This window comes from Oncorhynchus gorbuscha, unplaced genomic scaffold, assembly GCF_021184085.1.
Source record: "Oncorhynchus gorbuscha isolate QuinsamMale2020 ecotype Even-year unplaced genomic scaffold, OgorEven_v1.0 Un_scaffold_2204, whole genome shotgun sequence".
Taxonomy (NCBI): Eukaryota; Metazoa; Chordata; class Actinopteri; order Salmoniformes; family Salmonidae; genus Oncorhynchus; species Oncorhynchus gorbuscha.
The window spans coordinates 8363-36350 of NW_025746773.1; the positions used below are offsets into that span (position 1 = coordinate 8363).

The window sequence follows — 27988 nt, forward strand, 5'->3', positions numbered from 1 at the left end:
CTGGCAGTGCAGTCATGAGTGAACAGGGAGTACAGGAGGGGACTGAGCATGCACCCTGAGGGGCCTCTGTGTTGAGGATCAGCGTGGCGGATGTGTTGTCACCTACCCTTACCACCTGGGGGCGTGTTTAGTCCAAGGGCCCTTAGCTTAGTAATATAATAATATATGCCATTTAGCAGACGCTGAGTTTATCCAAAGCGACTTACAGTCATGTGTGCATACATTCTACCATGGGTGGTCCAGGGGATCGAACCCACTACCCTGGCGTTACAAGCGCCATGCTCTACCAACTGAGCTACAGGACCATTATGATGAGTTTGAGGGCAGTCTAATGGTGTTGAACGCTGAGTTGTAGTCAATGAACAGCATTCTCACAAGGCGTTCCTTTTGTCCAGGTGGGAAAGGGCAGTGTGGAGTGCATTGATATGGTCTTACAGTTTAATTGATGCCTTTTAGTGTCATTGATATGTTATTACAGTCTAATAGAAATCTTAAAAGTACACGTGTTTGTTTAAAAAGCAATAATGTATGAATGTGAAAACGCTGTGTCACTAGGTGGCAGCACTTTTCTGCCTGCAATCACTATACCAATATGGGCATGGCAGAACGGGCCTTCTTACCTGTAGTGTATGTTAAGATCCCCCAGAATAGAAACACTCAAACAGATGTGATACAATTTATTGGAAGCAGAAGCCCAGTGACAAACAACGCACTGCATATTTTCAAATGATACAGTATATATATATATATATTCATCCTACTGCAATATTTATAATTGTCTTGAAAACGGTTTCAGACATATTTTTTTATATGAATTGAGAGAAAACAGAGATCATTATCCAGACTAGATAACTTGTTATTTCATATCATATTTGTCTGGTCAGTGTCAAGACAACATTTCACTTTTTCAGAAAGATATGTACTAAGACAATATGTAACAGACACTCTGTTATTTGAATGTAACACAGTTGGTGATGTAAGATAGTAAGTCGTGGTGCTTGTTTCCCAGAATCCCATGCAACCCAAAAGGTCATTATTAGACTAGGTCATGATAGTCTACAGTAACTACCACTTTACCAGTGTTCACTAATCAAACTCCATTTTAACACAGAAAGTCACCTTGGCCTCTGCTTGAATATTGGTAGCCTATATGGCACAGATTCATCTTTTAAATCAGGAAACTTAGACTGTTTTGCAGCAGGAAGCCCAATTCTGATATTTTTCCCCACAAATTGCCCTTTTGACCAATCACATCAGAGCATTTCATGAGTTTAGACATCAGAGACATTGAGACTGAGAGGATACTTTATAATGCGTATGACTTTCAGGCAGTAAACCAGGGTTGTTTTTGCATTGAACACAGCTATGGTGTAGCCTGCTTTTACAGCACAGAACTACTGTGCATTGTGGGTGTGGTTATACCATTAACATACTGTAACAATGTGAATATGAGATTTACATCAGATATACAGTGGATCAGTGACAGATAAGGTTGAAGGTATATTTCAGTAACTAAGACAATACAGACAGTTTCATTGGGCGTATTCGTCGTACAGTCATTCTACATGTGATTGGATTTCCGTAGGGATCCTGAGCCGTTGCTGGGTTCTGATGGTGGAAACAAGAGGAGATGGTCATAAGCACAGTTGGTCAGGACTGAAAGACAACATATTAGGGGCATCACAATATGCTTTGGGCCTTACTTGTGGGGAAGTCTTGGTTAAACCTTTTCCTGTTCTGTGAACCTGATATCTGTCAGATAGAATAGTTGTTTTAGACAACAGCATGCGACAACAATAAGCATCAAAGCAAGCCAAGAGGGTCTGAAGAGAATTATTGAACTGCACAACATACTCACCTTTTTCTTCCCTGAGGCCCTTAGAGCAGCAAGTTTGTTCTCCAAATCAGACACCTAAGAGAGAAGGAAAAGACAGAAAGTACAAATTACACCCCTTCTGAAGGAAAACAAGTTATCTGAAAATAATAGATCAACTAAACGAGCTCTTGTGTTTTATTGTTATTTCTTCATGCGTCTCTGTAGGCCACAATGGTTCTTGGAAATCTACAGTTCACAGTGTGCTTTTCAGTCCATACAGCACATCCCTGTTGAGTAGAAAGCCTGCTCAGTAGAATCCGCAGTAGAGCCTCGTCACCTACCTCACTCTCAGTGCTCTGGACCCGATGTGCAGTCAGAGCCACCACGTCCTCCAGGTCAGACAGCTCCGAGTCTGTGGCCCCTCCGAAGCGGTTCTTGGCACTCTGCTCCAGATGCCTCAGCTTCTTCTCCAGATCAAAGGACTTCCCTGAGGTCATGTACACCTGGAACAGGGCACAGGACAACCACCACAAATGTACCCTTACAGATGAGCTGCTAACCAAACACCATTAGCAAGCTAACAGTTTCCAGACTGCTTGGAATACAAAGCGAATCTCTGCTTTAAGACAACACAAGACGTCTCTTCGCATGCTTTAAAGAAAAGGCTCCAGACCTACACTTGACACACAGCTATTTTGATTGGATTATGATTGCTTAGGAGGAAAAGAGTGTGATTTTTAAGCTTACATTTTCCTCAAGTTCTCTGTAAGACTCAGCTGCTTTCCTTACGTCAGCCACGTCAGTTATCATAGGGCTGTCATTAGACGTTATTGAGGGAAGTACTGTTCATGGCGCTTTCAGCGGCATTAATGGTTCTTAGAAACTCTTTGGTGATGTCACAGAGGGCCGCCGCGGTGGATCTCTGAAAGCCATGTAAGGGAACAGAAATTAGCCGGTGGGAAAGTACCTACGTCTCCTATATGTAGCGGAGGTGATTTGGAATCACACTTTCGTGATCAGGTAGCCCTGCCTGAGACTTGCTAGCCCACATGTCACCCTGAGACCACAAGGATTTTGTCTTGGTCTAATGGTGAAGACATTTACATTGACATTGCGGTCATTTAGCAAGAGACTCTTATCCAGAGGGACTGACGGTTGGTGCAACCACATATCACAGTCATAGTAAGTCCAACTTTTCCTCAGTAAAGCAGCTATCAGCAAAGTGCTGAAGTGCGAGTGAGAAAAGACAAGTGTGAGTATTAGTGCTAGAAAGAGTGATAGGGATTGTTTTAAGATGTTAGCTCTGCGTACGAGAGGTCCCTGGTTGGAGCCAATGATGTAAACCCTAGATGACTGACAGGGGGTGTTGTTTTGATGCCACCATACGGCCATTTTGGTACTCCCCCTGCATTTATTAATGTCTACATTGGTTTTTGACAAGTATATTCTATTACAGACACTTTAATGCATACGTTTAAATGACATTATGTGGGGCCTCCCAAGTGTCGCAGCTGTCTAAGGAACTGCATCACAATGCTGGAGGCGTCACTACAGACCCGGGATCAATCCCAGGCTGTGTTGCAGCCGGCCGTGACTGGGAGACCCATAAGGCGGCGCACAATTGGCTCAGCGTCGTCCGGGTTCAGGGAGGGTTTGGCAGGCCGGGATGTCATTGTTCCATTGCGCTCTCGTGACTCATTGTGGCGGGTTAAGCAAGCAGTATGTCAAGAAGCAGTGCAGCTTGGCATGGTCGAGTTTCGGAGGACGCATGGCTCTCGACCTTCACCTCTCTCAAGTCCGTAGGGGAGTTGCAACGATGGGACAAGACTTACCAACAATTGGGGAGAAAAAGGGGTAAAAAAATACAAAAAAACAAAAACACATTTATTTCATGTGAACTGAACATAAAAATACAAAATGTATTCCTTAAAATGTTTATTGTTGTTGTTGTACTAATGATATTGTCCCCACTACAACAAAGAAATACCTAAATACATGTTATTTTGTTCTTGATACATTTTATTGAAATACTGTAGAATTCCATTCATTCCCATGGAAGAGTTCTCCTATGGAGTTCTCCTATGTAGTTCTCCTATGTAGTTTTCCTATGGAGTTCTCCTAAGTAGTTCTCCTATGGAGTTCTCCTATGTAGTTCTCCTAAGTAGTTCTCCTATGTAGTTTTCCTATGGAGTTCTCCTAAGTAGTTCTCCTATGTAGTTCTCCTATGTAGTTTTCCTATGGAGTTCTCCTATGTAGTTCTCCTATGGAGTTCTCCTATGGAGTTCTCCTATGGAGTTCTCCTAAGTAGTTCTCCTATGTAGTTCTCCTATGGAGTTCTCCTAAGTAGTTCTCCTATGTAGTTCTCCTAAGTAGTTCTCCTAAGTAGTTCTCCTAAGTAGTTCTCCTATGTAGTTCTCCTATGTAGTTCTCCTATGTAGTTCTCCTAAGTAGTTCTCCTAAGTAGTTCTCCTAAGTAGTTCTCCTATGTAGTTCTCCTATGTAGTTCTCCTATGTAGTTCTCCTAAGTAGTTCTCCTATGTAGTTCTCCTATGTAGTTCTCCTATGTAGTTCTCCTATGTAGTTATCCTATGTAGTTCTCCTAAGTAGTTCTCCTATGTAGTTCTCCTATGTAGTTCTCCTATGTAGTTCTCCTATGGAGTTCTCCTAAGTAGTTCTCCTAAGTAGTTCTCCTAAGTAGTTCTCCTATGTAGTTCTCCTAAGTAGTTCTCCTATGTAGTTCTCCTATGGAAGAGTCCCAATATGGAGGCAGGGGGCTTGAAAACATCTCATTGGCCATTACATAGCATCAGCAATCCAGGGTTTATACACATCAGTGGTTGGATCCTATCACCTCCGCTACAGCTTTTTGGTGTGTGTCTGAGATGTAACAGGGTAACAGGACCCCCAAAATTCACCTGCTGAGCCTCGGTGGGCCCCTCATCGCTGGAGGAACTGAGGGGCTCTAGGGGGAGGACTGGGAGGTTACTCTTCACAGCGGCCCTCTTTAATAAAGGGGTCTTCTTCCCCCCTCCTGCTTCCTCGTCGGAGGACGGAACACTGATGTTCCCTGCCAGCTCGCTCAGCTTCCTCCTCAGCTTCTCCTCCTCTATCTGTGCAGCGGTCGGGGGCGTCTCCTGTGGATACAAGCAGGTTTGACTTACTAGACTATTTTCCATTTTGCTGCTAGTGGAACCTCGAGCCTCAACAGTGCATCTCCAGTGAACTCTGTTCTGGGCAGTTTTCTTGACTTTATTCCAGGTGGACAGAAACAGGGTTGGGGTCAGTTCCATCTAGGTTCTCGTCAGTTTAAGACTTGAATGTTTAGGAGTTGAATTGCTTATGTCCCAACTCTAGTTGGGCAACAACAGGTTAAGGCCAGAGTTAGCTAACAAGTTACCCTTTGATGAACAGCTGTGATTCTCTCTAATATGATTATTCCAAGAAAGGGTTAGGCAATAAGCAATAAGAAGCTCTGTTAGGAGAGCAGTAGTAAGGTTTTTAACCCTTTCTTACCTCATCGTCGGGGGGTAGAGTCATCTTGGACTCCAGCCGGTTCAGGAGACTCTCTATGGCTGACATTCGCTTGTTTAGCGCGTTGACCTGTATCACAATGACAGGAGAGGAGTGAGGTGAGACCAAGTGAGGTGAGACCAATACAAAATGACAGGAGAGGAGTGAGGTGAGACCAAGTGAGGTGAGACCAATACGAAATGACAGGAGAGGAGTGAGGTGAGACCAAGTGAGGTGAGACCAATACAAAATGACAGGAGAGACACCCTATTCTACATCCTACAATCTAAGCTTGTTGCCATCAATCTCACACAAATTATCAATGAACCTACCAGGTACAACCCCAAAACCATAAACACGGGCACCCTCATAGATATCAACCTAACCAGCTTGCCCTCCAAAGACACCGTAATGGGTCAGTGGTCAAACGACCTCCACTCATCAATGTCAAACGCTCCCTGAAACACTTCAGCAAGCATGCCTTTCTAATCGACCTGGCTGGGGTATCCTGGAAGGATATTGACCTCATCCCTTCAGTTAGAGGATGCCTGGTTATTCTTTCAAAATGCCTTCCTACCATCTCAAATAAGCATGCCCCATTCAAAAAATGTAGAACCAGGAACAGATATAGCCCTTGGTTCTCTGCAGACCTGACTGCCCTTAACCAGCACAAAAACATCCTGTGGCGTTCTGCATTAGCATCAAACAGCCCCCGTGATATGCAACTTTTCGGTGAAGTAAGAAACCAATATACACATGCATAGAAAAGCCAAGGCTAGCTTTTTCAAGCAGAAATTTGCTTCCTGCAACACAAACTCAAACAGGTTCTGGGACACTGTAAATTCCATGGAGAATAAGAGCACCTCCTCCCAGCTGCCCATTGCACTGAGGATAGAAAACTCTGTCACCGCCGATAAATCCACCATAATTGAGAATTTCAATAAGCATTTTTCTACGTCTGGCCATGCTGTCCACCTGGCTACCGCTACCCCGGTTAACAGCACTGCACCCCCCACAGCAACTCGCCCAAGCCTTCCACATTTCTCCTTCTCCCAAATCCAGTCAGCTGATGTTCTGAAAGAGCTGCAAAATCTGGACCCCTACAAATCAGCCGGGCTAGACAATATGGACCCTTTCTTTCTAAAATGATCTGCCAAAATTATTGCCACCCCTATTACTAGCCTGTTTAACTTCTCTTTCGTGTCGTCTGAGATTCCCAAAGATTGGAAAACAGCTGCGGTCATCCCCTATTCAAAGGGGGACACTTTTGACCCAAACTGCTACAGACCTATATCTATCCTACCCTGCCTTTCTAAGGTCTTCGAAAGCCAAGTTAACAGATTACCGACCATTTTGAATCCCACCGTACCTTCTCTGCTATGCAATCTGGTTTCAGAGCTGGTCATGGGTGCACCTCAGTCACGCTCAAGGTCCTAAACGACATCATAACCGCCATCGATAAGAAACAATACTGTGCAGCCGTATTCATTGACCTGGCCAAGGCTTTCGACTCTGTCAATCACCACATCCTCATCAGCAGACTCAACAGCCTCAGTTTCTCAAAAGATTGCCTCGCCTGGTTCACCAACTACTTTTCCGATAGAGTTCAGTGTGCCCTTCTTTGGACACTGTGTTAACTACCCTCCAGGTGAGCTTCAATGCCATACAACTCTCCTTCCGTAGCCTCTAACTGCTCTTAAATATAAGTAAAAAATAAATGCATGCTCTTCAACCGATGGCTGCCTACACCTGCCCGCCCATCCAGCATCACTACTCTGGACGGTTCTGACTTAGAATATGTGGACAACTACAAATACCTAGGTGTCTGGTTAGACTGTAAACTCTCCTTTCAGACTCACATCAAACATCTCCAATCCAAAGTTAAATCTAGAATTAGCTTCCTATTTTGCAACAAAGCATCCTTCACTCATGCTGCCAAACATACCCTTGTAAAACTGACCATCCTACCGATCCTCGACTTTGGCGATGTCATTTACAAAATAGCCTCCAACACCCTACTCAACAAATTGGATGCAGTCTATCACAGTGCCATCCGTTTTATCACCAAAGCCCCATACACTACCCACCACTGCGACCTGTGCGCTCGTTGGCTGGCCCTCGCATCATACCTGTCGCCAAACCCTCTGGTTCCAGGTCATCTACAAGACACTGCTAGGTAAAGTCCCGCCTTATCTCAGCTCGCTGGTCACCATAGCAGCACCCACCCGTAGCATGCGCTCCAGCAGGTGTATTTCACTGGTCACCCCCAGGGCCAATTCCCCCTTTGGCCGCCTCTCCTTCCAGTTCTCTGCTGCCAATGACTGGAATGAACTACACAAATCTCTGAAACTGGAAGCACTTATCTCCCTCACTAGCTTTAAGCACCAGCTGTCAGAGCAGCTCACAGATCACTGCACCTGTACATAGCCCATCTATAAATAGCCCAAACAATTACCTCACCCCTACTGTATTTATTTATTTATTTTGCTCCCTTGCACCCCAGTATTTCTACTTTGCACATTCACCTACTGCAAATCCAGTGTTTTTAATTGCTATATTGTATTTACTTCGCCACCGTGGCCTTTTTATTTTTACCTCCCTTATCTCACCTCATTTGCTCGTATATAGACTTGTTTCTACTGTATTATTGACTGTATGTTTGTTTTACTCCACGTGTAACTCTGTGTTGTTGTATGTGTCGAACTGCTTTGCTTTATCTTGGCCTGGTCGCAATTGTAAATGAGAACTTGATCTCAACTTGCCTTCCTGGTTAATTAAATAAAGGTAAAATAAAATAAAATAAAAATTTAAAAAATCTTTAATTATCCAAATCAAGAAACAAAGTTGTCTTTGTTCTGCTCTCTGAAGTTCAATCCACTAAAAACCCCAGCATGCATCACTTGAGACACAAAACTTCCAATAAATACATGTACAATGTAAATCAGCCCAACAGTGTTTGAAATCCATCTTCCCAGGCTTGAGTGGAAGGACAAGCCCACCCTTGTTTCTCAGTTAATGTGGCTCATTTTCTATGGTCAGGGTAGTTTAATAGTGGAGAGAGATGTCATCTGTCTCATGTCAGGGTAGTTTAATAGTGGAGAGACGTCATCTGTCTCATGTCAGGGTAGTTTAATAGTGAAGAGAGAGATGTCATCTGTCTCATGTCAGGGTAGTTTAATAGTGGAGAGAGACGTCATCTGTCTCATGTCAGGGTAGTTTAATAGTGGAGAGAGACGTCATCTGTCTCATGTCAGGGTAATTTAATAGTGGAGAGAGACGTCATCTGTCTCATGTCAGGGTAGTTTAATAGTGGAGAGAGACGTCATCTGTCTCATGTCAGGGTAGTTTAATAGTGAAGAGAGACGTCATATGTCTCATGTCAGGGTAGTTTAATAGTGGAGAGAGACGTCATCTGTCTCAAGTCAGGGTAGTTTAATAGTGGAGAGACGTCATCTGTCTCATGTCAGGGTAGTTTAATAGTGGAGAGAGACGTCATCTGTCTCATGTCAGGGTAGTTTAATAGTGGAGAGATACGTCATCTGTCTCATGTCAGGGTAGTTTAATAGTGGAGAGAGACGTCATCTGTCTCATGTCAGGGTCATTTAATAGTGGAGAGAGACGTCATCTGTCTCATGTCAGGGTAGTTTAATAGTGGAGAGTGACGTCATCTGTCTCATGTCAGGGTAGTTTAATAGTGGAGAGAGATGTCATCTGTCTCATGTCAGGGTAGTTTAATAGTGGAGAGAGACGTCATCTGTCTCATCTCTGTTTCAGCTCTATTTCATTCTCTCCTTCTCACACACACACACACACACCAACACACATCCTACCGGTTGTTGTGTTGGGGCCTGCAGGTTCTCGTGAGAGCCAACTCGGCTGTAGGAAGGGCGTCGGCGATAGGGGGTCTGGTACATGGTGTTGCGCCCTCCCTCCTCCTCTTCTGACGTGTCCACATAGTGTTGGCGGTTCATAGAGGAGCTGATCTTGGATAGGGAGCGGGCACGCACCATCCCATACTGCCCATCGTCTGAGGACCATCGCTTTAGCTCAGGTTATATTACAAAATGTCGGTTTGGCGTGAGATTACTGTTGTTTTAGTATTGTAATGCCATTACATCGCAAACTAACCAGCTCTGATTTAATGTCTGTGTTTGTGTGGGAGTGTGTGTGTGTGTGCTTGTTGCTTACCAGGGCGCATGTTGTACCTATCCAGGCTCTTCCTACGGTTCATGCGGTGTTGTTGTTGCTGCATGGAATCCATGAACTCCATGTCACCCCGGTGACCACCACCTCGCTCCTCCTGGATCTGCTGTAGGTGACATAACCATCACAACCTTAAATAACCCCCTATTCCCACAATACACTACTTTTGGCTAGTAGAAACCAGGACTGTTTTGTCCGTCTACCTGGTAGGATTGTCGACGAGAGTGAGTGCGAGAGTGGGGTGGAAAATACTCTTCTATATCCACATCCAAGTCCATGGGATGAACAGAGAGCAGGCGCTTGTTCTTTCGCATCTGACAGAACAACAGGATGGAGACATAAAGAGAAGTGGTGAGTCTGGGATATGATATCCAGTTTCTCCAGAACGATATTGAGAGGAGAAACTGTTTACCATTTTGTATCGCTGAGCTTCTGCTTCTGCATAGTCCTCATCATGACCATTGTACCTGTCATCTACAGGGGAGAGAGGGAGAAGAAGGGGTGACTTCTTTTCTTCTCAAATTGTGTAACCCCTTGTTACGTTTGCATATCATAGTGCTTATGCTGGTGTTGTCAACTCCACTATGATATGCAAAAGTACCACAGGGTTAAGCAGTTTTCAGGTATGTTGAAATATTGATATATTTTTCCCATTGCCTTCGTCTATTCTACTTACTGCGGAAATCAGGCATGCTTTGTGTGTCACTGTCACGACGGGCGCCTGTGCAGACAGAGAGAAGTGATATTCTGTTATTAATAGTTATATAGACAGTACCAGTCACCTGCTCATTCCAAGATCTTTATTTTTACTATTTTATACATATTACAATAATAGTGAAGACATCAAAACTATAAAATAACACATATGGAATCAAAATATATTTTATATTTGAGATTCTTCAGTTGCCACCCTTTGCCTTGATGACAGCTTTGCACACTCTTGGCATTCTCTCAACCAGCTTCATGAGGTAGTAACCTGGAATACATTTCAATGAACAGGGGTTCCTTGTTAAAAGTTCATTTGTGGAATTACTTTCCTTCTTAATGCATTTGAGCCAATCAGTTGTGTTCTGACAAGGTAGAGGTGGTATACAGAAGCCCTATTTGGTAAAAGACCAAGTCCATATTATGGAAAGAACAGCTTAAATAAGCAACGAGAAACGAGAGGACATCATTACTTTAGGACATGAAGGTCAGTCAACCCGGAACATTTCAAGAACTTTGAAAGTTTCTTCAAGTGCAGTCACAGAAACCATTAAGCGCTATGATGAAACTGGCTCTCATGACGACCGCCACAGGAAAGGAAGATCCAGAGTTACCTCTGCTGCAGAGGATATGTTCATTAGAGTTAACAGCCTCAGAAATTGCAGCCCAAATAAATGCTTCACAGACTTCAAGTAACAGACACATCTCAACATCAACTGTTCAGAGGAGACTGCGTGAATCAGGCCTTCATGGTCGAATTGCTGCAAAGAAACCCCTACTAAAAGATATCAATAATAAGAAGAGACTTGCTTGGGCCAAGAAACATGAGCACTGAACATTAGACCGTTGGAAATCTGTCCTTTGGTCTGTTGAATCCAAATGTGAGATTTTTGGTTCCAATCGCCACGTCTTTATGAGACGCAGAGTAGGTGAATGGATGATCTGGATGATCTGGATGAATGGATGATCAAGGCACACTTAACCAGCATGGCTACCACAGCAGTCTGCAGCAATACGCCATCCCATTTGGTTTGCCCTTTGTGGCACCATCATTTGCTTTTCAACAGGACAATGACCCAAAACACACCTCCATTTGACCAAGAAGGAGAGTGATGGAGTGCTGCATCAGATGACCTGGCCTCCACAATCACCTGACCTCAACCGAATTGAAATGGTTTGGGATGAGTTGGACCGCAGAGTGAAGGAAAAGCAGCCAACAAGTGCTCAGCATATGTGGGAACTCCTTCAAGACTGTTGGAAAAGCATTCCAGGTGAAGCTGGTTGAGAGTGTGCAAAGCTGCCAAGAGTGTGCAAAGCTGTCTTCAAGGCAAGAATCGAAAATGTATTTTGATTTGTTTAACACTTTTTGGTTACTACATGATTCTAGATTATTTCATAGTTTTGATGTCTTCACTATTCTACAATGTAGAAAATAGTCAAAATAAAGAAAAACCCTTGAATGAGTTGGTGTGTCCAAACTTTTGACTGGTACTGTACTTCAAATCATCTCTTCGTCCTATGTGAGGTCTGGGTCAAGAGGACTGTTAGAATACAGAACAGACAACAGTCACTCAGTTCTAGAACACTGTTCCCAGTTCTAGAACGCTACATGTAACCATTAGTGGAGGCTGGTGGGAGGAGCTATAGGAGGACAGGCTCATTGTAATGGCTGGAATGGAATCAATGGAACGGAGTCAAACATGTGGTTTCCATATGTTTAATGTGTTTGATACCATTCTGTTTACAATGAGCCCGTCCTCTTATAGCTCCTCCCACCAGCTGCCAGTGGTGACCATATGTCATCATAGCATGGCTGTGTCACCCCGGTGTCAATTACAGGCCCTACCATGTGACTCTTCATTACAGCCAGCCATGTGTCACACTCCTGATCATTTGGTGACCAAAATGTGACACTTGGACACTCTCAACAACAACCACAACTGTAACATGTGATTACATTTAGAAGTATGCACAATGAATCAATAATCAAACAAAAAGAACCCACCCTCTCCATTGAGTCGCTTGTAAAGAGACTTCATCACCTTGGCACTGCCGAAGCGCTTGAAACGGGTGCGCACGTTGTCATGGTACCATCCCACTGTTCCAATTTTCAGGACCCTGCAAGGTAAACACAAGAGTCACTTCAGTCTCAATATGAACCCCATAGAGCTAGGAGAGTCACTTCAGTCTCAATATGAACCCCATAGAGCTAGGAGAGTCACTCCAGTCTCAATATGAACCCGATAGAGCTAGGAGAGTCACTTCAGTCTCAATATGAACCCCATAGAGCTAGGAGAGTCACTTCAGTCTCAATATGAACCCCATAGAGCTTGGAGAGTCACTCCAGTCTCAATATGAACCCCATAGAGCTAGGAGAGTCACTTCAGTCTCAATATGAACCCCATAGAGCTAGGAGAGTCACTTCAGTCTCAATATGAACCCCATAGAGCTAGGAGAGTCACTCCAGTCTCAATATGAACCCCATAGAGCTAGGAGAGTCACTCCAGTCTCAATATGAACCCCATAGAGCTAGGAGAGTCACTCCAGTCTCAATATGAACCCCATAGAGCTAGGAGAGTCAATTCAGTCTCAATATGAACCCCATAGAGCTAGGAGAGTCACTCCAGTCTCAATATGAACCCCATAGAGCTAGTAGAGTCACTCCAGTCTCAATATGAACCCCATAGAGCTAGGAGAGTCACTTCAGTCTCAATATGAACCCCATAGAGCTAGGAGAGTCACTCCAGTCTCAATATGAACCCCATAGAGCTAGGAGAGTCACTCCAGTCTCAATATGAACCCCATAGAGCTAGGAGAGTCACTCCAGTCTCAATATGAACCCCATGGAGCTAGGAGAGTCACTTCAGTCTCAATATGAACCCCATAGAGCTAGGAGAGTCACTTCAGTCTCAATATGAACCCCATAGAGCTAGGAGAGTCACTTCAGTCTCAATATGAACCCCATAGAGCTAGGAGAGTCACTCCAGTCTCAATATGAACCCCATAGAGCTAGGAGAGTCACTCCAGTCTCAATATGAACCCCATAGAGCTAGGAGAGTCACTCCAGTCTCAATATGAACCCCATAGAGCTAGGAGAGTCAATTCAGTCTCAATATGAACCCCATAGAGCTAGGAGAGTCACTTCAGTCTCAATATGAACCCCATAGAGCTAGGAGAGTCACTTCAGTCTCAATATGAACCCCCATAGAGCTAGGAGAGTCACTCCAGTCTCAATATGAACCCCATAGAGCTAGGAGAGTCACTCCAGTCTCAATATGAACCCCATAGAGCTAGGAGAGTCACTCCAGTCTCAATATGAACCCCATAGAGCTAGTAGAGTCACTCCAGTCTCAATATGAACCCCATAGAGCTAGGAGAGTCACTTCAGTCTCAATATGAACCCCATAGAGCTAGGAGAGTCACTCCAGTCTCAATATGAACCCCATAGAGCTAGGAGAGTCACTCCAGTCTCAATATGAACCCCATAGAGCTAGGAGAGTCACTCCAGTCTCAATATGAACCCCATGGAGCTAGGAGAGTCACTTCAGTCTCAATATGAACCCCATAGAGCTAGGAGAGTCACTTCAGTCTCAATATGAACCCCATAGAGCTAGGAGAGTCACTTCAGTCTCAATATGAACCCCATAGAGCTAGGAGAGTCACTCCAGTCTCAATATGAACCCCATAGAGCTAGGAGAGTCACTCCAGTCTCAATATGAACCCCATAGAGCTAGGAGAGTCACTCCAGTCTCAATATGAACCCCATAGAGCTAGGAGAGTCAATTCAGTCTCAATATGAACCCCATAGAGCTAGGAGAGTCACTTCAGTCTCAATATGAACCCCATAGAGCTAGGAGAGTCACTTCAGTCTCAATATGAACCCCCATAGAGCTAGGAGAGTCACTCCAGTCTCAATATGAACCCCATAGAGCTAGGAGAGTCACTCCAGTCTCAATATGAACCCCATAGAGCTAGGAGAGTCACTCCAGTCTCAATATGAACCCCATAGAGCTAGGAGAGTCACTCCAGTCTCAATATGAACCCCATAGAGCTAGGAGAGTCACTCCAGTCTCAATATGAACCCCATAGAGCTAGGAGAGTCACTCCAGTCTCAATATGAACCCCATAGAGCTAGGAGAGTCACTCCAGTCTCAATATGAACCCCATAGAGCTAGGAGAGTCACTCCAGTCTCAATATGAACCCCATAGAGCTAGGAGAGTCACTCCAGTCTCAATATGAACCCCATAGAGCTAGGAGAGTCACTCCAGTCTCAATATGAACCCCATAGAGCTAGGAGAGTCACTCCAGTCTCAATATGAACCCCATAGAGCTAGGAGAGTCACTCCAGATATGAACCCCATAGAGCTAGGAGAGTCACTCCAGTCTCAATATGAACCCCATAGAGCTAGGAGAGTCATTTCAGTCTCAATATGAACCCCATAGAGCTAGGAGAGTCACTCCAGTCTCAATATGAACCCCATAGAGCTAGGAGAGTCACTCCAGTCTCAATATGAACCCCATAGAGCTAGGAGAGTCACTCCAGTCTCAATATGAACCCCATAGAGCTAGGAGAGTCACTCCAGTCTCAATATGAACCCCATAGAGCTAGGAGAGTCACTCCAGTCTCAATATGAACCCCATAGAGCTAGGAGAGTCACTCCAGTCTCAATATGAACCCCATAGAGCTAGGAGAGTCACTTCAGTCTCAATATGAACCCCATAGAGCTAGGAGAGTCACTCCAGTCTCAATATGAACCCCATCATCAATGGAATGTATATGAACCCCATAGAGCTAGAATAGTTTCCTGACCATGTCACCTGAACAGGACTCTTGGCTCTATTCTCTATAACTATATATTATCACTATCCTTCTAAGAGTTGGCCCTCTTCTCTAACTATATATTATCACTAGCCTTTTAAGAGTTGGCCCTCTTCTCTAACTATATATTATCACTATCCTTCTAAGAGTTGGCCCTCTTCTCTAACTATATATTATCACTAGCCTTCTAAGAGTTCGCCCTCTTCTCTAACTATATATTATCACTATCCTTCTAAGAGTTGGCCCTCTTCTCTAACTATATATTATCACTATCCTTCTAAGAGTTGGCCCTCTTCTCTAACTATATATTATCACTAGCCTTTTAAGAGTTGGCCCTCTTCTCTAACTATATATTATCACTATCCTTCTAAGAGTTGGCCCTCTTCTCTAACTATATATTATCACTAGCCTTTTAAGAGTTGGCCCTCTTCTCTAACTATATATTATCACTATCCTTCTAAGAGTTGGCCCTCTTCTCTAACTATATATTATCACTATCCTTCTAAGAGTTGGCCCTCTTCTCTAACTATATATTATCACTATCCTTCTAAGAGTTGGCCCTCTTCTCTAACTATATATTATCACTATCCTTCTAAGAGTTGGCCCTCTTCTCTAACTATATATTATCACTATCCTTCTAAGAGTTGGCCCTCTTCTCTGACTATATATTATCACTAGCCTTCTAAGAGTTGGCCCTCTTCTCTAACTATATATTATCACTATCCTTCTAAGAGTTGGCCCTCTTCTCTAACTATATATTATCACTATCCTTCTAAGAGTTGGCCCTCTTCTCTAACTATATATTATCACTATCCTTCTAAGAGTTGGCCCTCTTCTCTAACTATATATTATCACTATCCTTCTAAGAGTTGGCCCTCTTCTCTAACTATATATTATCACTATCCTTCTAAGAGTTGGCCCTCTTCTCTAACTATATATTATCACTATCCTTCTAAGAGTTGGCCCTCTTCTCTGACTATATATTATCACTAGCCTTCTAAGAGTTGGCCCTCTTCTCTAACTATATATTATCACTATCCTTCTAAGAGTTGGCCCTCTTCTCTGACTATATATTATCACTATCCTTTTAAGAGTTGGCCCTCTTCTCTAACTATATATTATCACTAGCCTTCTAAGAGTTGGCCCTCTTCTCTAACTATATATTATCACTATCCTTCTAAGAGTTGGCCCTCTTCTCTAACTATATATTATCACTATCCTTCTAAGAGTTGGCCCTCTTCTCTAACTATATATTATCACTAGCCTTTTAAGAGTTGGCCCTCTTCTCTAACTATATATTATCACTAGCCTTCTAAGAGTTGGCCCTCTTCTCTAACTATATATTATCACTATCCTTCTAAGAGTTGGCCCTCTTCTCTAACTATATATTATCACTATCCTTCTAAGAGTTGGCCCTCTTCTCTAACTATATATTATCACTATCCTTCTAAGAGTTGGCCCTCTTCTCTAACTATATATTATCACTATCCTTCTAAGAGTTGGCCCTCTTCTCTAACTATATATTATCACTATCCTTCTAAGAGTTGGCCCTCTTCTCTAACTATATATTATCACTATCCTTCTAAGAGTTGGCCCTCTTCTCTAACTATATATTATCACTAGCCTTTTAAGAGTTGGCCCTCTTCTCTAACTATATATTATCACTATCCTTCTAAGAGTTGGCCCTCTTCTCTAACTATATATTATCACTAGCCTTTTAAGAGTTGGCCCTCTTCTCTAACTATATATAATCACTATCCTTCTAAGAGTTGGCCCTCTTCTCTAACTATATATTATCACTAGCCTTTTAAGAGTTGGCCCTCTTCTCTAACTATATATTATCACTAGCCTTTTAAGAGTTGGCCCTCTTCTCTAACTATATATTATCACTAGCCTTTTAAGAGTTGGCCCTCATCTCTAACTATATATTATCACTATCCTTCTAAGAGTTGGCCCTCTTCTCTAAATATATATTATCACTAGCCTTTTAAGAGTTGGCCCTCTTCTCTAACTATATATTATCACTAGCCTTTTTAAGAGTTGGCCCTCTTCTCTAACTATATATTATCACTAGTCTTTTAAGAGTTGGCCCTCTTCTCTAACTATATATTATCACTATCCTTCTAAGAGTTGGCCCTCTTCTCTAACTATATATTATCACTAGCCTTTTAAGAGTTGGCCCTCTTCTCTAACTATATATTATCACTAGCCTTTTAAGAGTTGGCCCTCTTCTCTAACTATATATTATCACTAGCCTTTTAAGAGTTGGCCCTCTTCTCTAACTATATATTATCACTAGCCTTTTAAGAGTTGGCCCTCTTCTCTAACTATATATTATCACTAGCCTTTTAAGAGTTGGCCCTCTTCTCTAACTATATATTATCACTATCCTTCTAAGAGTTGGCCCTCTTCTCTAACTATATATTATCACTATCCTTCTAAGAGTTGGCCCTCTTCTCTAACTATATATTATCACTAGCCTTTTAAGAGTTGGCCCTCTTCTCTGACTGCCTGAAGCTTCATAATGATACAGACGATCTGGGTTCAAGACCTGGTCAGTCAAACACGATTGCAAATGTTTCCAAACTCATCTGTTATTACTATGTGTTCAGGAGAATCTCTTAATGCTGTGTGTTCAGGATGCCCTGACACCCACGGCCCCCACCTTGTCATACGACAGGGGTCGCACACCCAGCCGTGATCCTTCTTGTTGTAGCGGCTGCATGCCTTGCAGGTGTACATCTTACAGTCTATGCACTGTCGCTTACTGTTGACCAGGAACTTAAAGGGCTGCAGACAGCGGATACAGTGAGAGTCTACCAGGGTGGTCTGAGTACCCAGCAGCTCAATCTTAGTGTCCTCCTTCTCTATCTTAGTCTTTAGGTCCCTAGAGGAGAGGGGGGAAGGGAGGGGAGGGGAGGAGGAGAAGAGCGGAGAAGAGGGGAGAGGAGGGGAGAGGAGGGGAAGAAGAGGAGAGGAGAAGGAGGAGGGGAGGGGAGGAGGAGAAGAGCGGAGAAGAGGGGAGAGGAGGGGAAGAAGAGGAGAGGAGAAGGAGGAGGGGAGGGGATAGAGAAGTGATGAAATCATTATACAGTATATTAGTATATATCAAGTAAAATCTAATTCTATTAGTCACTTGCGCCGAATACAACAGGTGTACTTGAGCTTACAGTGAAATGCTTACTTACGAGCCCCTAACCAACAATGCAGTTTAAACAAAATACAGATAAAAATAAGAGTTAAAGTAACACGTCATTAAAGAGTAAGTAAAATAACAAAAGCAGCAGTAAAATAACAATAGCCAGATTATATACAAGGAGGTACCGATACAGAGTCAATGTGCGGGGGCACTGGTTAGTTGAGGAAGTATGTATATGTAGGTAGAGATATTAAAGGGACTGTGCATAGATGACAACAGAGAGTAGCCGTGGTGTAAGGGGGGCAATGCAAATAGCCATTTGACTAGATATTCAGGAGTCTCCAGGATCCAGTTGCAGAGGTGGTGTTTAGGTGTTTAGTCCCAGGGTCCTTAGCTTATTGATGAGCTTTGAGGTCACGACGGTGTTGAGTGCTGAGCTGTAGTCAATGAATAACATTCTCACATTTTTATTTGATTTGATTTATTTCATCTTTATTTAACCAGGTAGGCTAGTTGAGAACAATTTCTCATTTACAACTGCGACCTGGCCAAGATAAAGCAAAATAGTTTGACACATACAACAACACAGAGTTACAAGTGGAATAAAAAAACATTCAGTCAATAATACAGTAGAAAAAGTCTATATACAGTGTGTGCAAATGAGGCAAGTTAAGACAATAAATAGGCCATAGTGGCGAAGTAATTAAAATATACCAATAAAACTCTGGAGTGACAGATGTGCAGAAGATGAATGTGCAAGAGGAGATACTGGGGTGCAAGGAGCAAGATAAATAAATACAGTAAGGGGATGAGGTAGTTGGATGGGTTATTTACAGATAAAATCAAATCAAATCAAATGTATTTATATAGCCCTTCGTACATCAGCTGATATCTCAATGTGCTGTACAGAAATCCAGCCTAAAACCCCAAACAGCAAGCAATGCAGATGTAGAAGCACGGTGGCTAGGAAAAACTCCCTAGAAGTGAGGCAAGCAATACAGGTGCAGGGATCTGTGAGCTGCTCTGACAACTGGTGCTTAAAACTAGTGACGGAGATATGAGTCTTCACCTTCAATGATTTTTGCAGTTTGTTCCAGTCATTGGCAGCAGAGAACTGGAAGGAAAGGCGGCCAAAGGGGAATTGGCTTTGGGGCAGCATGAGTGAAGAATGCTTTGTTGCAAAATAGGAAGCCTATTCTAGATTTAATTTCGGATTGGAGATGCTTAATGTGAGTCAGGAAGGAGAGTTTACAGTCTAGCCAGACACCTAGGTATTTGTACTTGTCGACATAGTCTAAGTCAGAACCATCCAGAGTAGTGATGCTGGACGGGCGGGCAGGTGCGGGCAGCGATCGGTTGAAGAGCATGCATTTAGTTTTACTTGCAATTAAAAGCAGTTGGAGGCCACGGAAGGAGAGTTGTATGGCATTGAAGCTCATCTGGAGGTTAGTTAACACAGTGTCCAAAGAAGAGCCAGAAGTATACAGAATGGTGTAGTCTGCGTAGAGGTGGATCAGAGACTCACCAGCAGCAAGAGCGACATCATTTATGTATACAGAGAAGAGAGTCGGCCCGAGAATTGAACCCTGTGGCACCCCATAGAGACTGCCAGAGGTCCGGACAACAGGCCCTCTGATTTGACACACTGACACAATGAAAGTAGTTGGTGAACCAGGCGAGGCAGTCATTTGAGAAACCAAGGCTGTTGAGTCTGCCGATAAGAATGTGGTGATTGACAGAGTCGAAAGCCTTGGCCAGGTCGATGAATACGGCTGCATAGTAATGTCATTTATGGATGGCGGTTATGATATAATTTAATGACCTTGAGCGTGGCTGAGGTGCAACCATGACCAGCTCTGAAACCAGATTGCATAGCGGAGAAGGTATGGTGGGACTCAAAATGATCGGTAATCTGTTTGTTAACTTGGCTTTCGAAGACCTTAGAAAGGCAGAGTAGGATAGATATATGTCTGCAGCAGTTTGGGTCTAGAGTGTCTCCCCTTTTGAAGAGGGGGAAGATCGCGGCAACTTTCCAATCTTTGGGAATCTCAGACGATACGAAAGAGAGGTTGAACAGCCTAGTAATAGGGGTTGCAATCATTTTGGCAGATAATTGTACAAAGAGAGGATCCAGATTGTCTAGCCCGGCTGATTTGTAGGGGTCCATATTTTGCAGCTCTTTCAGAACATCACCTATCTGGATTTGGGTGAAGGAGAAATGGGGAGGCTTGGGAGTGTTGCTGTGGGGGTGCAGGGCAGTTGACAGGGGTAGGGGTAGCCAGGTGGAAAGCATGGCCAGCCGTAGAAAAATGCTTATTGAAATTCTCAATTATAGTGGATTTATCGGTGGTGACAGAGTTTCCTAGCCTCAGTGCAGTGGGCAGCTGGGAGGAGGTGCTCTTATTCTCCATGGACTTTACAGTGTCCCAGAACGTTTTTTTGAGTTTGTGCTACAGGATGCAAATTTCTGTTTGAAAAGCTAGCCTTAGCTTTCCTAACTGCCTGGGTATATTGGTTCCTAACTTCCCTGAAAAGTTGCATATCACGGGGGCTGTTCGATGCTAATGCAGTACACCACAGGATGTTTTTTGTGCTGGTCGAGGGCAGTCACGCCTGAAGTGAACCAAGGGCTATATCTGTTCCTGGTTCTACATTTTTTGAATGGAGCATGTGTATTTAAGATGGTGAGGAAGGCACTTTTATCGAATAACTAGGCATCCTCTACTGGCGGGATGAGATCAATATCCTTCCAGGATACCCGGGCCAGTTCGATTGGAAAGGCCTGCTTGCAGAAGTGTTTTAGGGAGCGTTTGACAGTGATGAGGGGTGGTCATTTGACCTCTGACCAATTACGGATGCAGGCAATGAGGCAGTAATCGCTGGGATCTTAGTTAAAAACAGCAGAGGTGTATTTGGAGGGCAAGTTGGTTAGGATGATATCTATGAGGGTGCCCGTGTTTACGGATTTGGGGTTGTACCTGGTAGGTTCACTGATAATTTGTGTGAGATTGAGGGCATCAAGCTTAGATTGTAGGATGGTCGGTGTGTTAAGCATGTCCCAGTTTAGGTCACCTAGCAGCACAAACTCTGAAGATGGATGGGGGGCAAACAGTTCACATATGGTGTCCAGGGCACAGCTGGGGCAGAGGGTGGTCTATAGCAAGTGGCAATGGTGAGATACTTGTTTCTAGAAAGGTGGATTTTTAAAAGTAGAAGCTCGAATTGTTTGGGTACAGACCTGGATAGTAAGACAGAACTCTGCAGGCTATCTCTGCAGTCGATTGCAACTCTGCCCCCTTTGGCAGGTCTATCTTGTCTGAAAATGTTATAGTTAGGGATGGAAATGTCAGTGTTTTTGGTGGTCTTCCTAAGCCACGATTCAGACACGGCTGGGACATCCAGGTTGGCAGAGTGTGCTAAAGCAGTGAATAAAACAAACTCAGGGAGGAGGCTTCTAATGTTAACATGCATGAAACCAAGGCTTTTGTGGTTACAGAAGTCAACAAATGAGAGCACCTGGGGAATAGGAGTGGAGCTAGGCACTGCAGGGCCTGGATTAACCTCTACATCAGCAGAGGAACAGAGGCTAAAGGCTATAAGAACTGGTCGTCTAGTATGTTCGGAACAGAGAGTAAAAGGAGCAGGTTTCTGGGCGCGATAGAATAGATTCAAGGCATAATGTACCGTCAATGGTATGGTAGGATGTGAATACGTTGGAGGTAAACCTAGGCATTGAGTGATGATGAGAGAGATATTGTCTCTAGAAACATTTAAACCAGCTGACGTCACCGCATGTGTGGGAGGTGGAACTAAAGGGTTGGCTAAGGCATGTTGAGCAGGGCTAGAGGCTCTACAGTGAAATAAGACAATAATCAGTAACCAGAACATCAATGGACAAGGCATATTGACATTAGGGAGAGGCATGCATAGCCGAGTGATCATAGGAGTCCAGTGAGTAGATAGGCTGGCTGGAGAGACGGCGATTCAGACAGATAGCAGGCCGGGGCTAGCAAGCTAGCAGAAGGCCTTAGAGGGACGTCATGACGGAGGAAGTCTGTTATAGCCTCCTCGTGCGGTTACGTCGATAGACCAGTCGTGATGGATTAGTAGGGTTCCATTCAGAGCTTGAATCCGGGGATATGGAGAGAAAATAGGTCCGTTATGCTCTGGTTTGAATCAAGTTGTGCAAACTGCCGAGAGTTTTCCGAGCTATAGGTTAGCTGATGACCACTAGCAGTGGTTAGCTGACTACTAGCTAGTAGTTAGTTAGCTGGCTGCTTCTGTTGGGGGATTCCGGTTCAGAAGTAAAGAAAAATACTTTAGAAACAAAGCAGATCCACACCAAATTGGGTGAGGCGTGTTGCAGGAGAGTATTTTGAAGTTGAGGTTTAGAAAAAAAGAAAATATATGCAAAGAAAAAAAAATATAAATATATATACACGGGACATGACAAGACGAGGACAAAGACATCTGATTGCTACGCCATCTTGGAAACACATAGGTGTTCCTTTTGTCCAGGTGGGAAAGGGCATTGTGGAGTGCAATAGAGATTGCATCATCTGTGGATCTGTTGGGGCGGTATGCAAATTGGAGTGGGTCTAGTGTTTCTGGGATGATGGTATTGATGTGAGCCATGACCAGCCTTTCAAAGCACTTCATGGCTTCAGAAGTGAGTGCTACGGGTTGGTAGTCATTTAGGCAGGTTACCTTAGTGTTCTTGGGCACAGGCACTATGGTGGTCTGCTTAAAAAATGTTGGTATTACAGACTCAGACAGGGAGAGGTTGAAAATGTCAGTGAAGACACTTGCCAGTGGGTCAGCGCATGCTTGCAGTACACGTCCTTGTGAATATTGATCTGTTTAAAGGTCTTACTCACGTCGGCTGCGGAGTGCGTGATCACACAGTCTTCCGGAACAGCTGGTGCTCTCATGCATGTTTCAGTGTTATTTGCCTAAATCGAGCATAGAAGTAGTTTAGCTCGTCTGGTAGGCTTGTGTCATTGGGCAGCTCTCGGCTGTGCTTCCCTTTGTAGTCTGTAATGGTTTGCAAGCCCTGCCACATCCGACGAGCGACGATCCGGTGTAGTACGATTTGATCTCAGTCCTGTATTGACGCTTTTCCTGTTTGATGGTTCGTCAGAGGCCATAGCAGGATTTCTTATACGCTTCAGGGTTAGAGTCCCGCTCCTTGAAAGCGGCAGCTCTAGCCTTTAGCTTAGTGCGGATGCTGCCTGAAATACATGGCTTCTGGTTGGCGTATTTACGTACGGTCACTGTGGGGATGAAGTCATCGATGCACTTATTGATGAAGCCAGTGACTGATGTGGTGTACTCCTCAATGCCATCGGAGGAATCCCGGAACACATTCCAGTCTGTGCTAGCAAAACAGTGCTGTAGCTTAGCATCTGCTTCATCTGACCACTTTATTGTTATTTTTCCTCTGTTTGCACATTTAACATGCTGATACAAATTTGGTAAAACGGATTTAAGTTTCCCTGCATTAAAGTCCCCGGCTGCTAGGAGCGCGCCTCTGGGTGAGTGTTTTCTTGTTTGCTTATGGCGGAATACAGCTCATTCAATGCTGTCTTAGTGCCAGCCTCTGACTGTGGTGGTATGTAAACAACTACGACGAATACAGATGAAATCTCTCTTGGTGGGTAGTGTGGTCTACAGCGTATCATGAGAAACTCTACCTCAGGAAAGCAATAGCTCAAGACTTCCTTAGATATCGTGCACCAGCTGTTATTTACAAAAATACATAGTCCGCCGCCCTTGTCTTACCAGACACCACTGTTCTATCCTGCCGGTACATCGTATAACCAGGCGTCGTGAAAGGGAAAAAAGGATTCTGCCAGTCCGTGGTGAGTAATCGCAGTCCTGTTGTCTAGAAGTTATTTTCAGTCATAAGACATTGTAGCAGCAACATTATGTATAAAATAAGTCAAGAAATAAGTTACAAACAACGCAAATAGACTAACAAAAAAAGCATGAAATCATTATAAAGTAGATTAATATATAGCATTAAATCATTATACAGTAGATTAGTATATAGCATTAAATCATTATACAGTATATTAGTATATAGCATGAAATCATTATAAAGTAGATTAATATATAGCATTAAATCATTATACAGTAGATTAATATATAGAATTAAATCATTATACAGTAGATTAGTATATAGCATTAAATCAGTATACAGTAGATGAATATATAGCATTAAATCATTATACAGTAGATTAATATATAGCATTAAATCATTATACAGTAGATTAATATATAGCATTAAATCATTATACAGTAGATTAGTATATAGCATTAAATCATTATACAGTAGATTAGTATATAGCATTAAATCATTATACAGTAGATTAGTATATAGCATTAAATCATTATACAGTAGATTAGTATATAGCATTAAATCAGTATACAGTAGATGAATATATAGCATTAAATCATTATACAGTAGATTAATATATAGCATTAAATCAGTATACAGTAGATTAGTATATAGCATTAAATCATTATACAGTAGATGAATATATAGCATTAAATCATTATACAGTAGATTAGTATATAGCATTAAATCAGTATACAGTAGATTAGTATATAGCATTAAGAAGATAACATTAAGTCCCTGTTAACTCCAGGGATTATAATAAATCAGTTTAAAATTGGCTCTGTGGAATCATGCATGCAGAATCACACTTATAATGTACCATTCTGTTCTGGTCAGTTTCAGCAGGGACTACATTACATAACTTATCGAGAACATTTAACACAATGTCCTTCTGACAGTTTGTGAATAAAATAAAGTGATGTCTGGCAGGAAGTCTGTTTTCCTTTAAAAGTATGACAAGATGAGGAAGACAGACAGAGGAGTCTTTGTGTCCCAGAGAGAATAGGCCTCTTGGCAACTTGTTTTCCCTGGGACACAGTACAGGCAGAACGGGCCTTGTGACTAAGCCATGATCACTGTGATGAGCTGACTCACAACAGCAGGCCTGTTTCACACTTACATTCCAGAAGCCTGAACACACTTACACTTACACACACACACTTACACACACACACACACACACACACACACACACACACACACACACACACACACACACACACACACACACACACACACACACACACACACACACACACACACACACACACACACACACACACACACACACACACACACACACACACAGTGGAAAACATATGGCTAATATATAGTTCGCTGAGGACCTCAGTGTGATCGACTCGTATGGAATCTATAGTGTTGGCATTCAGATAAAAGACAGACAATAAGTATCCAATGTTGTAGAGTCCTAAATGCTGTCAGCGTAAGACTTCATGATTTTATATGTCACATACAGACAAGGGGTTTGTTATGTCAGATATGCTATTGAAAAACACATCCAAGCCTTCCACCCTTCAACATTGATTCAATTTAATATTTTCTCACTAAACCTCTGAAATATGATATTGAACCTTTTTGAAAAGTGACCTACCCCAGTCTCTCTTCTTCTATCTTCCTGAGGGTGAAGTCTCTCTGTATGACCTCCCAGACGTGCTTGGCCTCGTCGTCTGAAAGCGCGGTCAGGTCCATGGTTATGGAGAATATGAACCAGTACTCTACAGCAACACAGAGATGGTCCCTGTAAAGTAACCAAAACTAGTGAGAATATGGCCCCTGTAAAGTAACCAAAACTAGTGAGAATATGGTCCCTGTAAAGTAACCAAAACTAGTGAGAATATGGCCCCTGTAAAGTAACCAAAACTAGTGAGAATATGGTCCCTGTAAAGTAACCAAAACTAGTGAGAATATGGTCCCTGTAAAGTAACCAAAACTAGTGAGAATATGGGTTTATCACCCATGTACCCAAGCTAACACAACATAAGGATACATTGACACCCCTGATAAATGTCCACTTACTCCACAGGGTGGACCAGATTAGCCCGGTTGACTAGACTGACCCCTCATCTTAACATCGTTTTACTGTGAGTGCAGCCAGCGGTCAGTCTAGTCAACCAGAATATATCACCAGATTGATTTAAAAAGCAACTTCTGAATAGATTTTCTAATTCATGTTTATACATTTTCTTGTACTTACTTTTCTAGAGAAAAATACGCTGCATGGAAATGAAATCACGTATGCTACAAAAACCATAATCTTTGATTTAGCATATTAATATCATGAATTACCTTTACGCCCGGCGCAGAGCAGACAGCTGTGAGGTCAGCTGTTAATTCCCTGGAGTTGAGGCAACACATCTGCGAATGGCCTGAAGAAGTCGGTTGTTCATCACATGCTCTGAGTCTCACAGAAGAGAGAGGATGAGCGAGCTTCTCACCCCTCCTCCAACCCCAAGTAGTTTTAACAACTAAATAACAGGTCAAAATGGCCTGTATTTTTGCCAAATTTGAATTCAGTCATAATATACTGATGTAAGGGCCTCGGATGGCAGTAACCCCCAAAAGATACCAAAATAACATCATATCAGTAAGTATGTTTTCCCCAACAGAGTAAATATGAGTACAGCTATTAGAAAACAAAATATTTTCCTGATAAATGAATAAGGACACTGAAGAGTTGTGTAATATTTTAAATAGCATGTGTTATTATGTGAATATGAATAAATACATCAGAATATTTTTTTTAATGAAAATATGTCAATCATTATTTGAATATGTTCTTTAACCCGTTGTATATTTAAATAAGCAATAATGCCCTCGAAGCCGGTGTTTGGAGGATATATTAGCACGGTTTGCCAACTTTGCCCATGCCAATATATCCTCCAAACACAGACTTCTCTGGCTTTATCACTTCATTAAATGTCTGCATTATTCTACCTGTTTCAACACAGACCACTGACACCTTGTGTTGCTATAATACTCACCAAACGTCTAGGCTTGAGTTTCACTCACTCCTAATCCCATTTTTACCTCTCACTGCACATTGGTGACTGCACTCTCACTGCACTCTTGGTGTGAAAAGCTATTTTGAACAGTGATAAGTTACAACCATCAAATAGAGCATCAACAACATGAAGGCCTCTATTGTTGACAGTGTGCTGGAGAAAGGTGCCCTTAGCAGCATAAAGATAGCACTGGCTGTCCACACAGAGGGAAGAGGGCACATTAGCCCAGTCAGGAAGACTTTGTTTCTGGAAACTTGATTCCTTTCCCCTGTATTTGATGGCAACTTATTGTGGTGGACAGGATACAGATGTAAGATCTTAATCTGATCACCCTGTTGCAAGAGAACTTTCCTACAGGAAATATACAACTTGTAGTTCATTTGAAGTTTTAAAAATGCTTCTGATGTTTGTAATTTCCACTTTTCAGACAGAAATTTCAGACTTGATTTTCCCTTACGGAAAATGTATGAAATCCACATAATCATTCACATTTCCTGTTGCTGCAGGATTATGTTCCTGCTGTAGCAAACTGTCTCAAAACGCATCATCATCATGATGTGGCAACTGACAATTCGCTTCACCGCTGACATGCAAAAGATTTTGGGACTAAAATACAAAAATATAGTTTTTCAACAAAATAATTCCTTCGACAGTAATTCATATAAATGTACTGTATGATATTTTATCAGTAAAGGACTCAACCATGCATGCTGGCTAGGTTTGGTCATTGAGACAGTATGCTGTAGTTGTCGTTTCAAGGGCCAAACACAAGCCTTGAAGGTCTGAAAGGTCCTTACACATTATGTGGTCCTCTTTTAGTCCCCGACTCCTGCAACCATCCGTCTAACTAAAGCATTGGCCCACTTCCTGGCT

At 42.8% G+C, this 27988-nt stretch overlaps 1 protein-coding gene and 1 long non-coding RNA gene across 3 annotated transcripts in view; one reads left to right on the forward strand and one right to left on the reverse strand.

Annotated features, from left to right (window-relative positions):
• Positions 1 to 1223: 1223 nt before the first annotated feature.
• LOC124025148 (melanophilin-like) lies at positions 1224 to 27900 on the reverse strand. Of its 2 annotated transcripts, none has more exons than XM_046338813.1 (15): positions 26400 to 27900; positions 25705 to 25851; positions 17720 to 17931; positions 12240 to 12352; positions 10206 to 10250; positions 9942 to 10003; positions 9733 to 9843; positions 9515 to 9635; positions 9157 to 9353; positions 5330 to 5416; positions 4732 to 4950; positions 2158 to 2319; positions 1859 to 1912; positions 1704 to 1752; positions 1224 to 1608 (listed from the first exon to the last, which is right to left on the reverse strand). In XM_046338813.1, the coding sequence occupies exons 1-15, from the start codon at positions 26466 to 26468 to the stop codon at positions 1562 to 1564; spliced, it is 1695 nt and encodes a 564-aa protein (XP_046194769.1). In that variant the 5' UTR covers positions 26469 to 27900; the 3' UTR covers positions 1224 to 1561. The 2 variants fall into 2 exon arrangements, with proteins under 2 accessions (XP_046194769.1, XP_046194770.1); XM_046338814.1 differs by having other exon boundaries at positions 17720 to 17941; positions 26400 to 27896.
• The window catches only part of LOC124025150, a 30648-nt gene continuing 12155 nt past the window's right edge, over positions 9496 to 27988 (forward strand). The window contains exons 1-3 of the long non-coding RNA XR_006837159.1: positions 9496 to 9637; positions 9740 to 9880; positions 10010 to 10152. This is a non-coding gene — a long non-coding RNA (uncharacterized LOC124025150). The remainder of the gene's footprint in view (positions 9638 to 9739; positions 9881 to 10009; positions 10153 to 27988) is intronic.

Excerpts from the sequence above, each read along its gene's own strand:
- LOC124025148 (XM_046338813.1), bottom strand. The coding sequence starts at position 26,468 with ATGTGTTGCCTCAACTCCAGGGAATTAACAGCTGACCTCACAGCTGTC. Across the intron at positions 10,004-10,205 it reads AAGCATGCCTGATTTCCGCA|ATGACAGGTACAATGGTCAT; the intron begins GTAAGTAGAATA and ends TCTCCCCTGTAG. Across the intron at positions 1,913-2,157 it reads TCCAGAGCACTGAGAGTGAG|GTGTCTGATTTGGAGAACAA; the intron begins GTAGGTGACGAG and ends CTTCTCTCTTAG.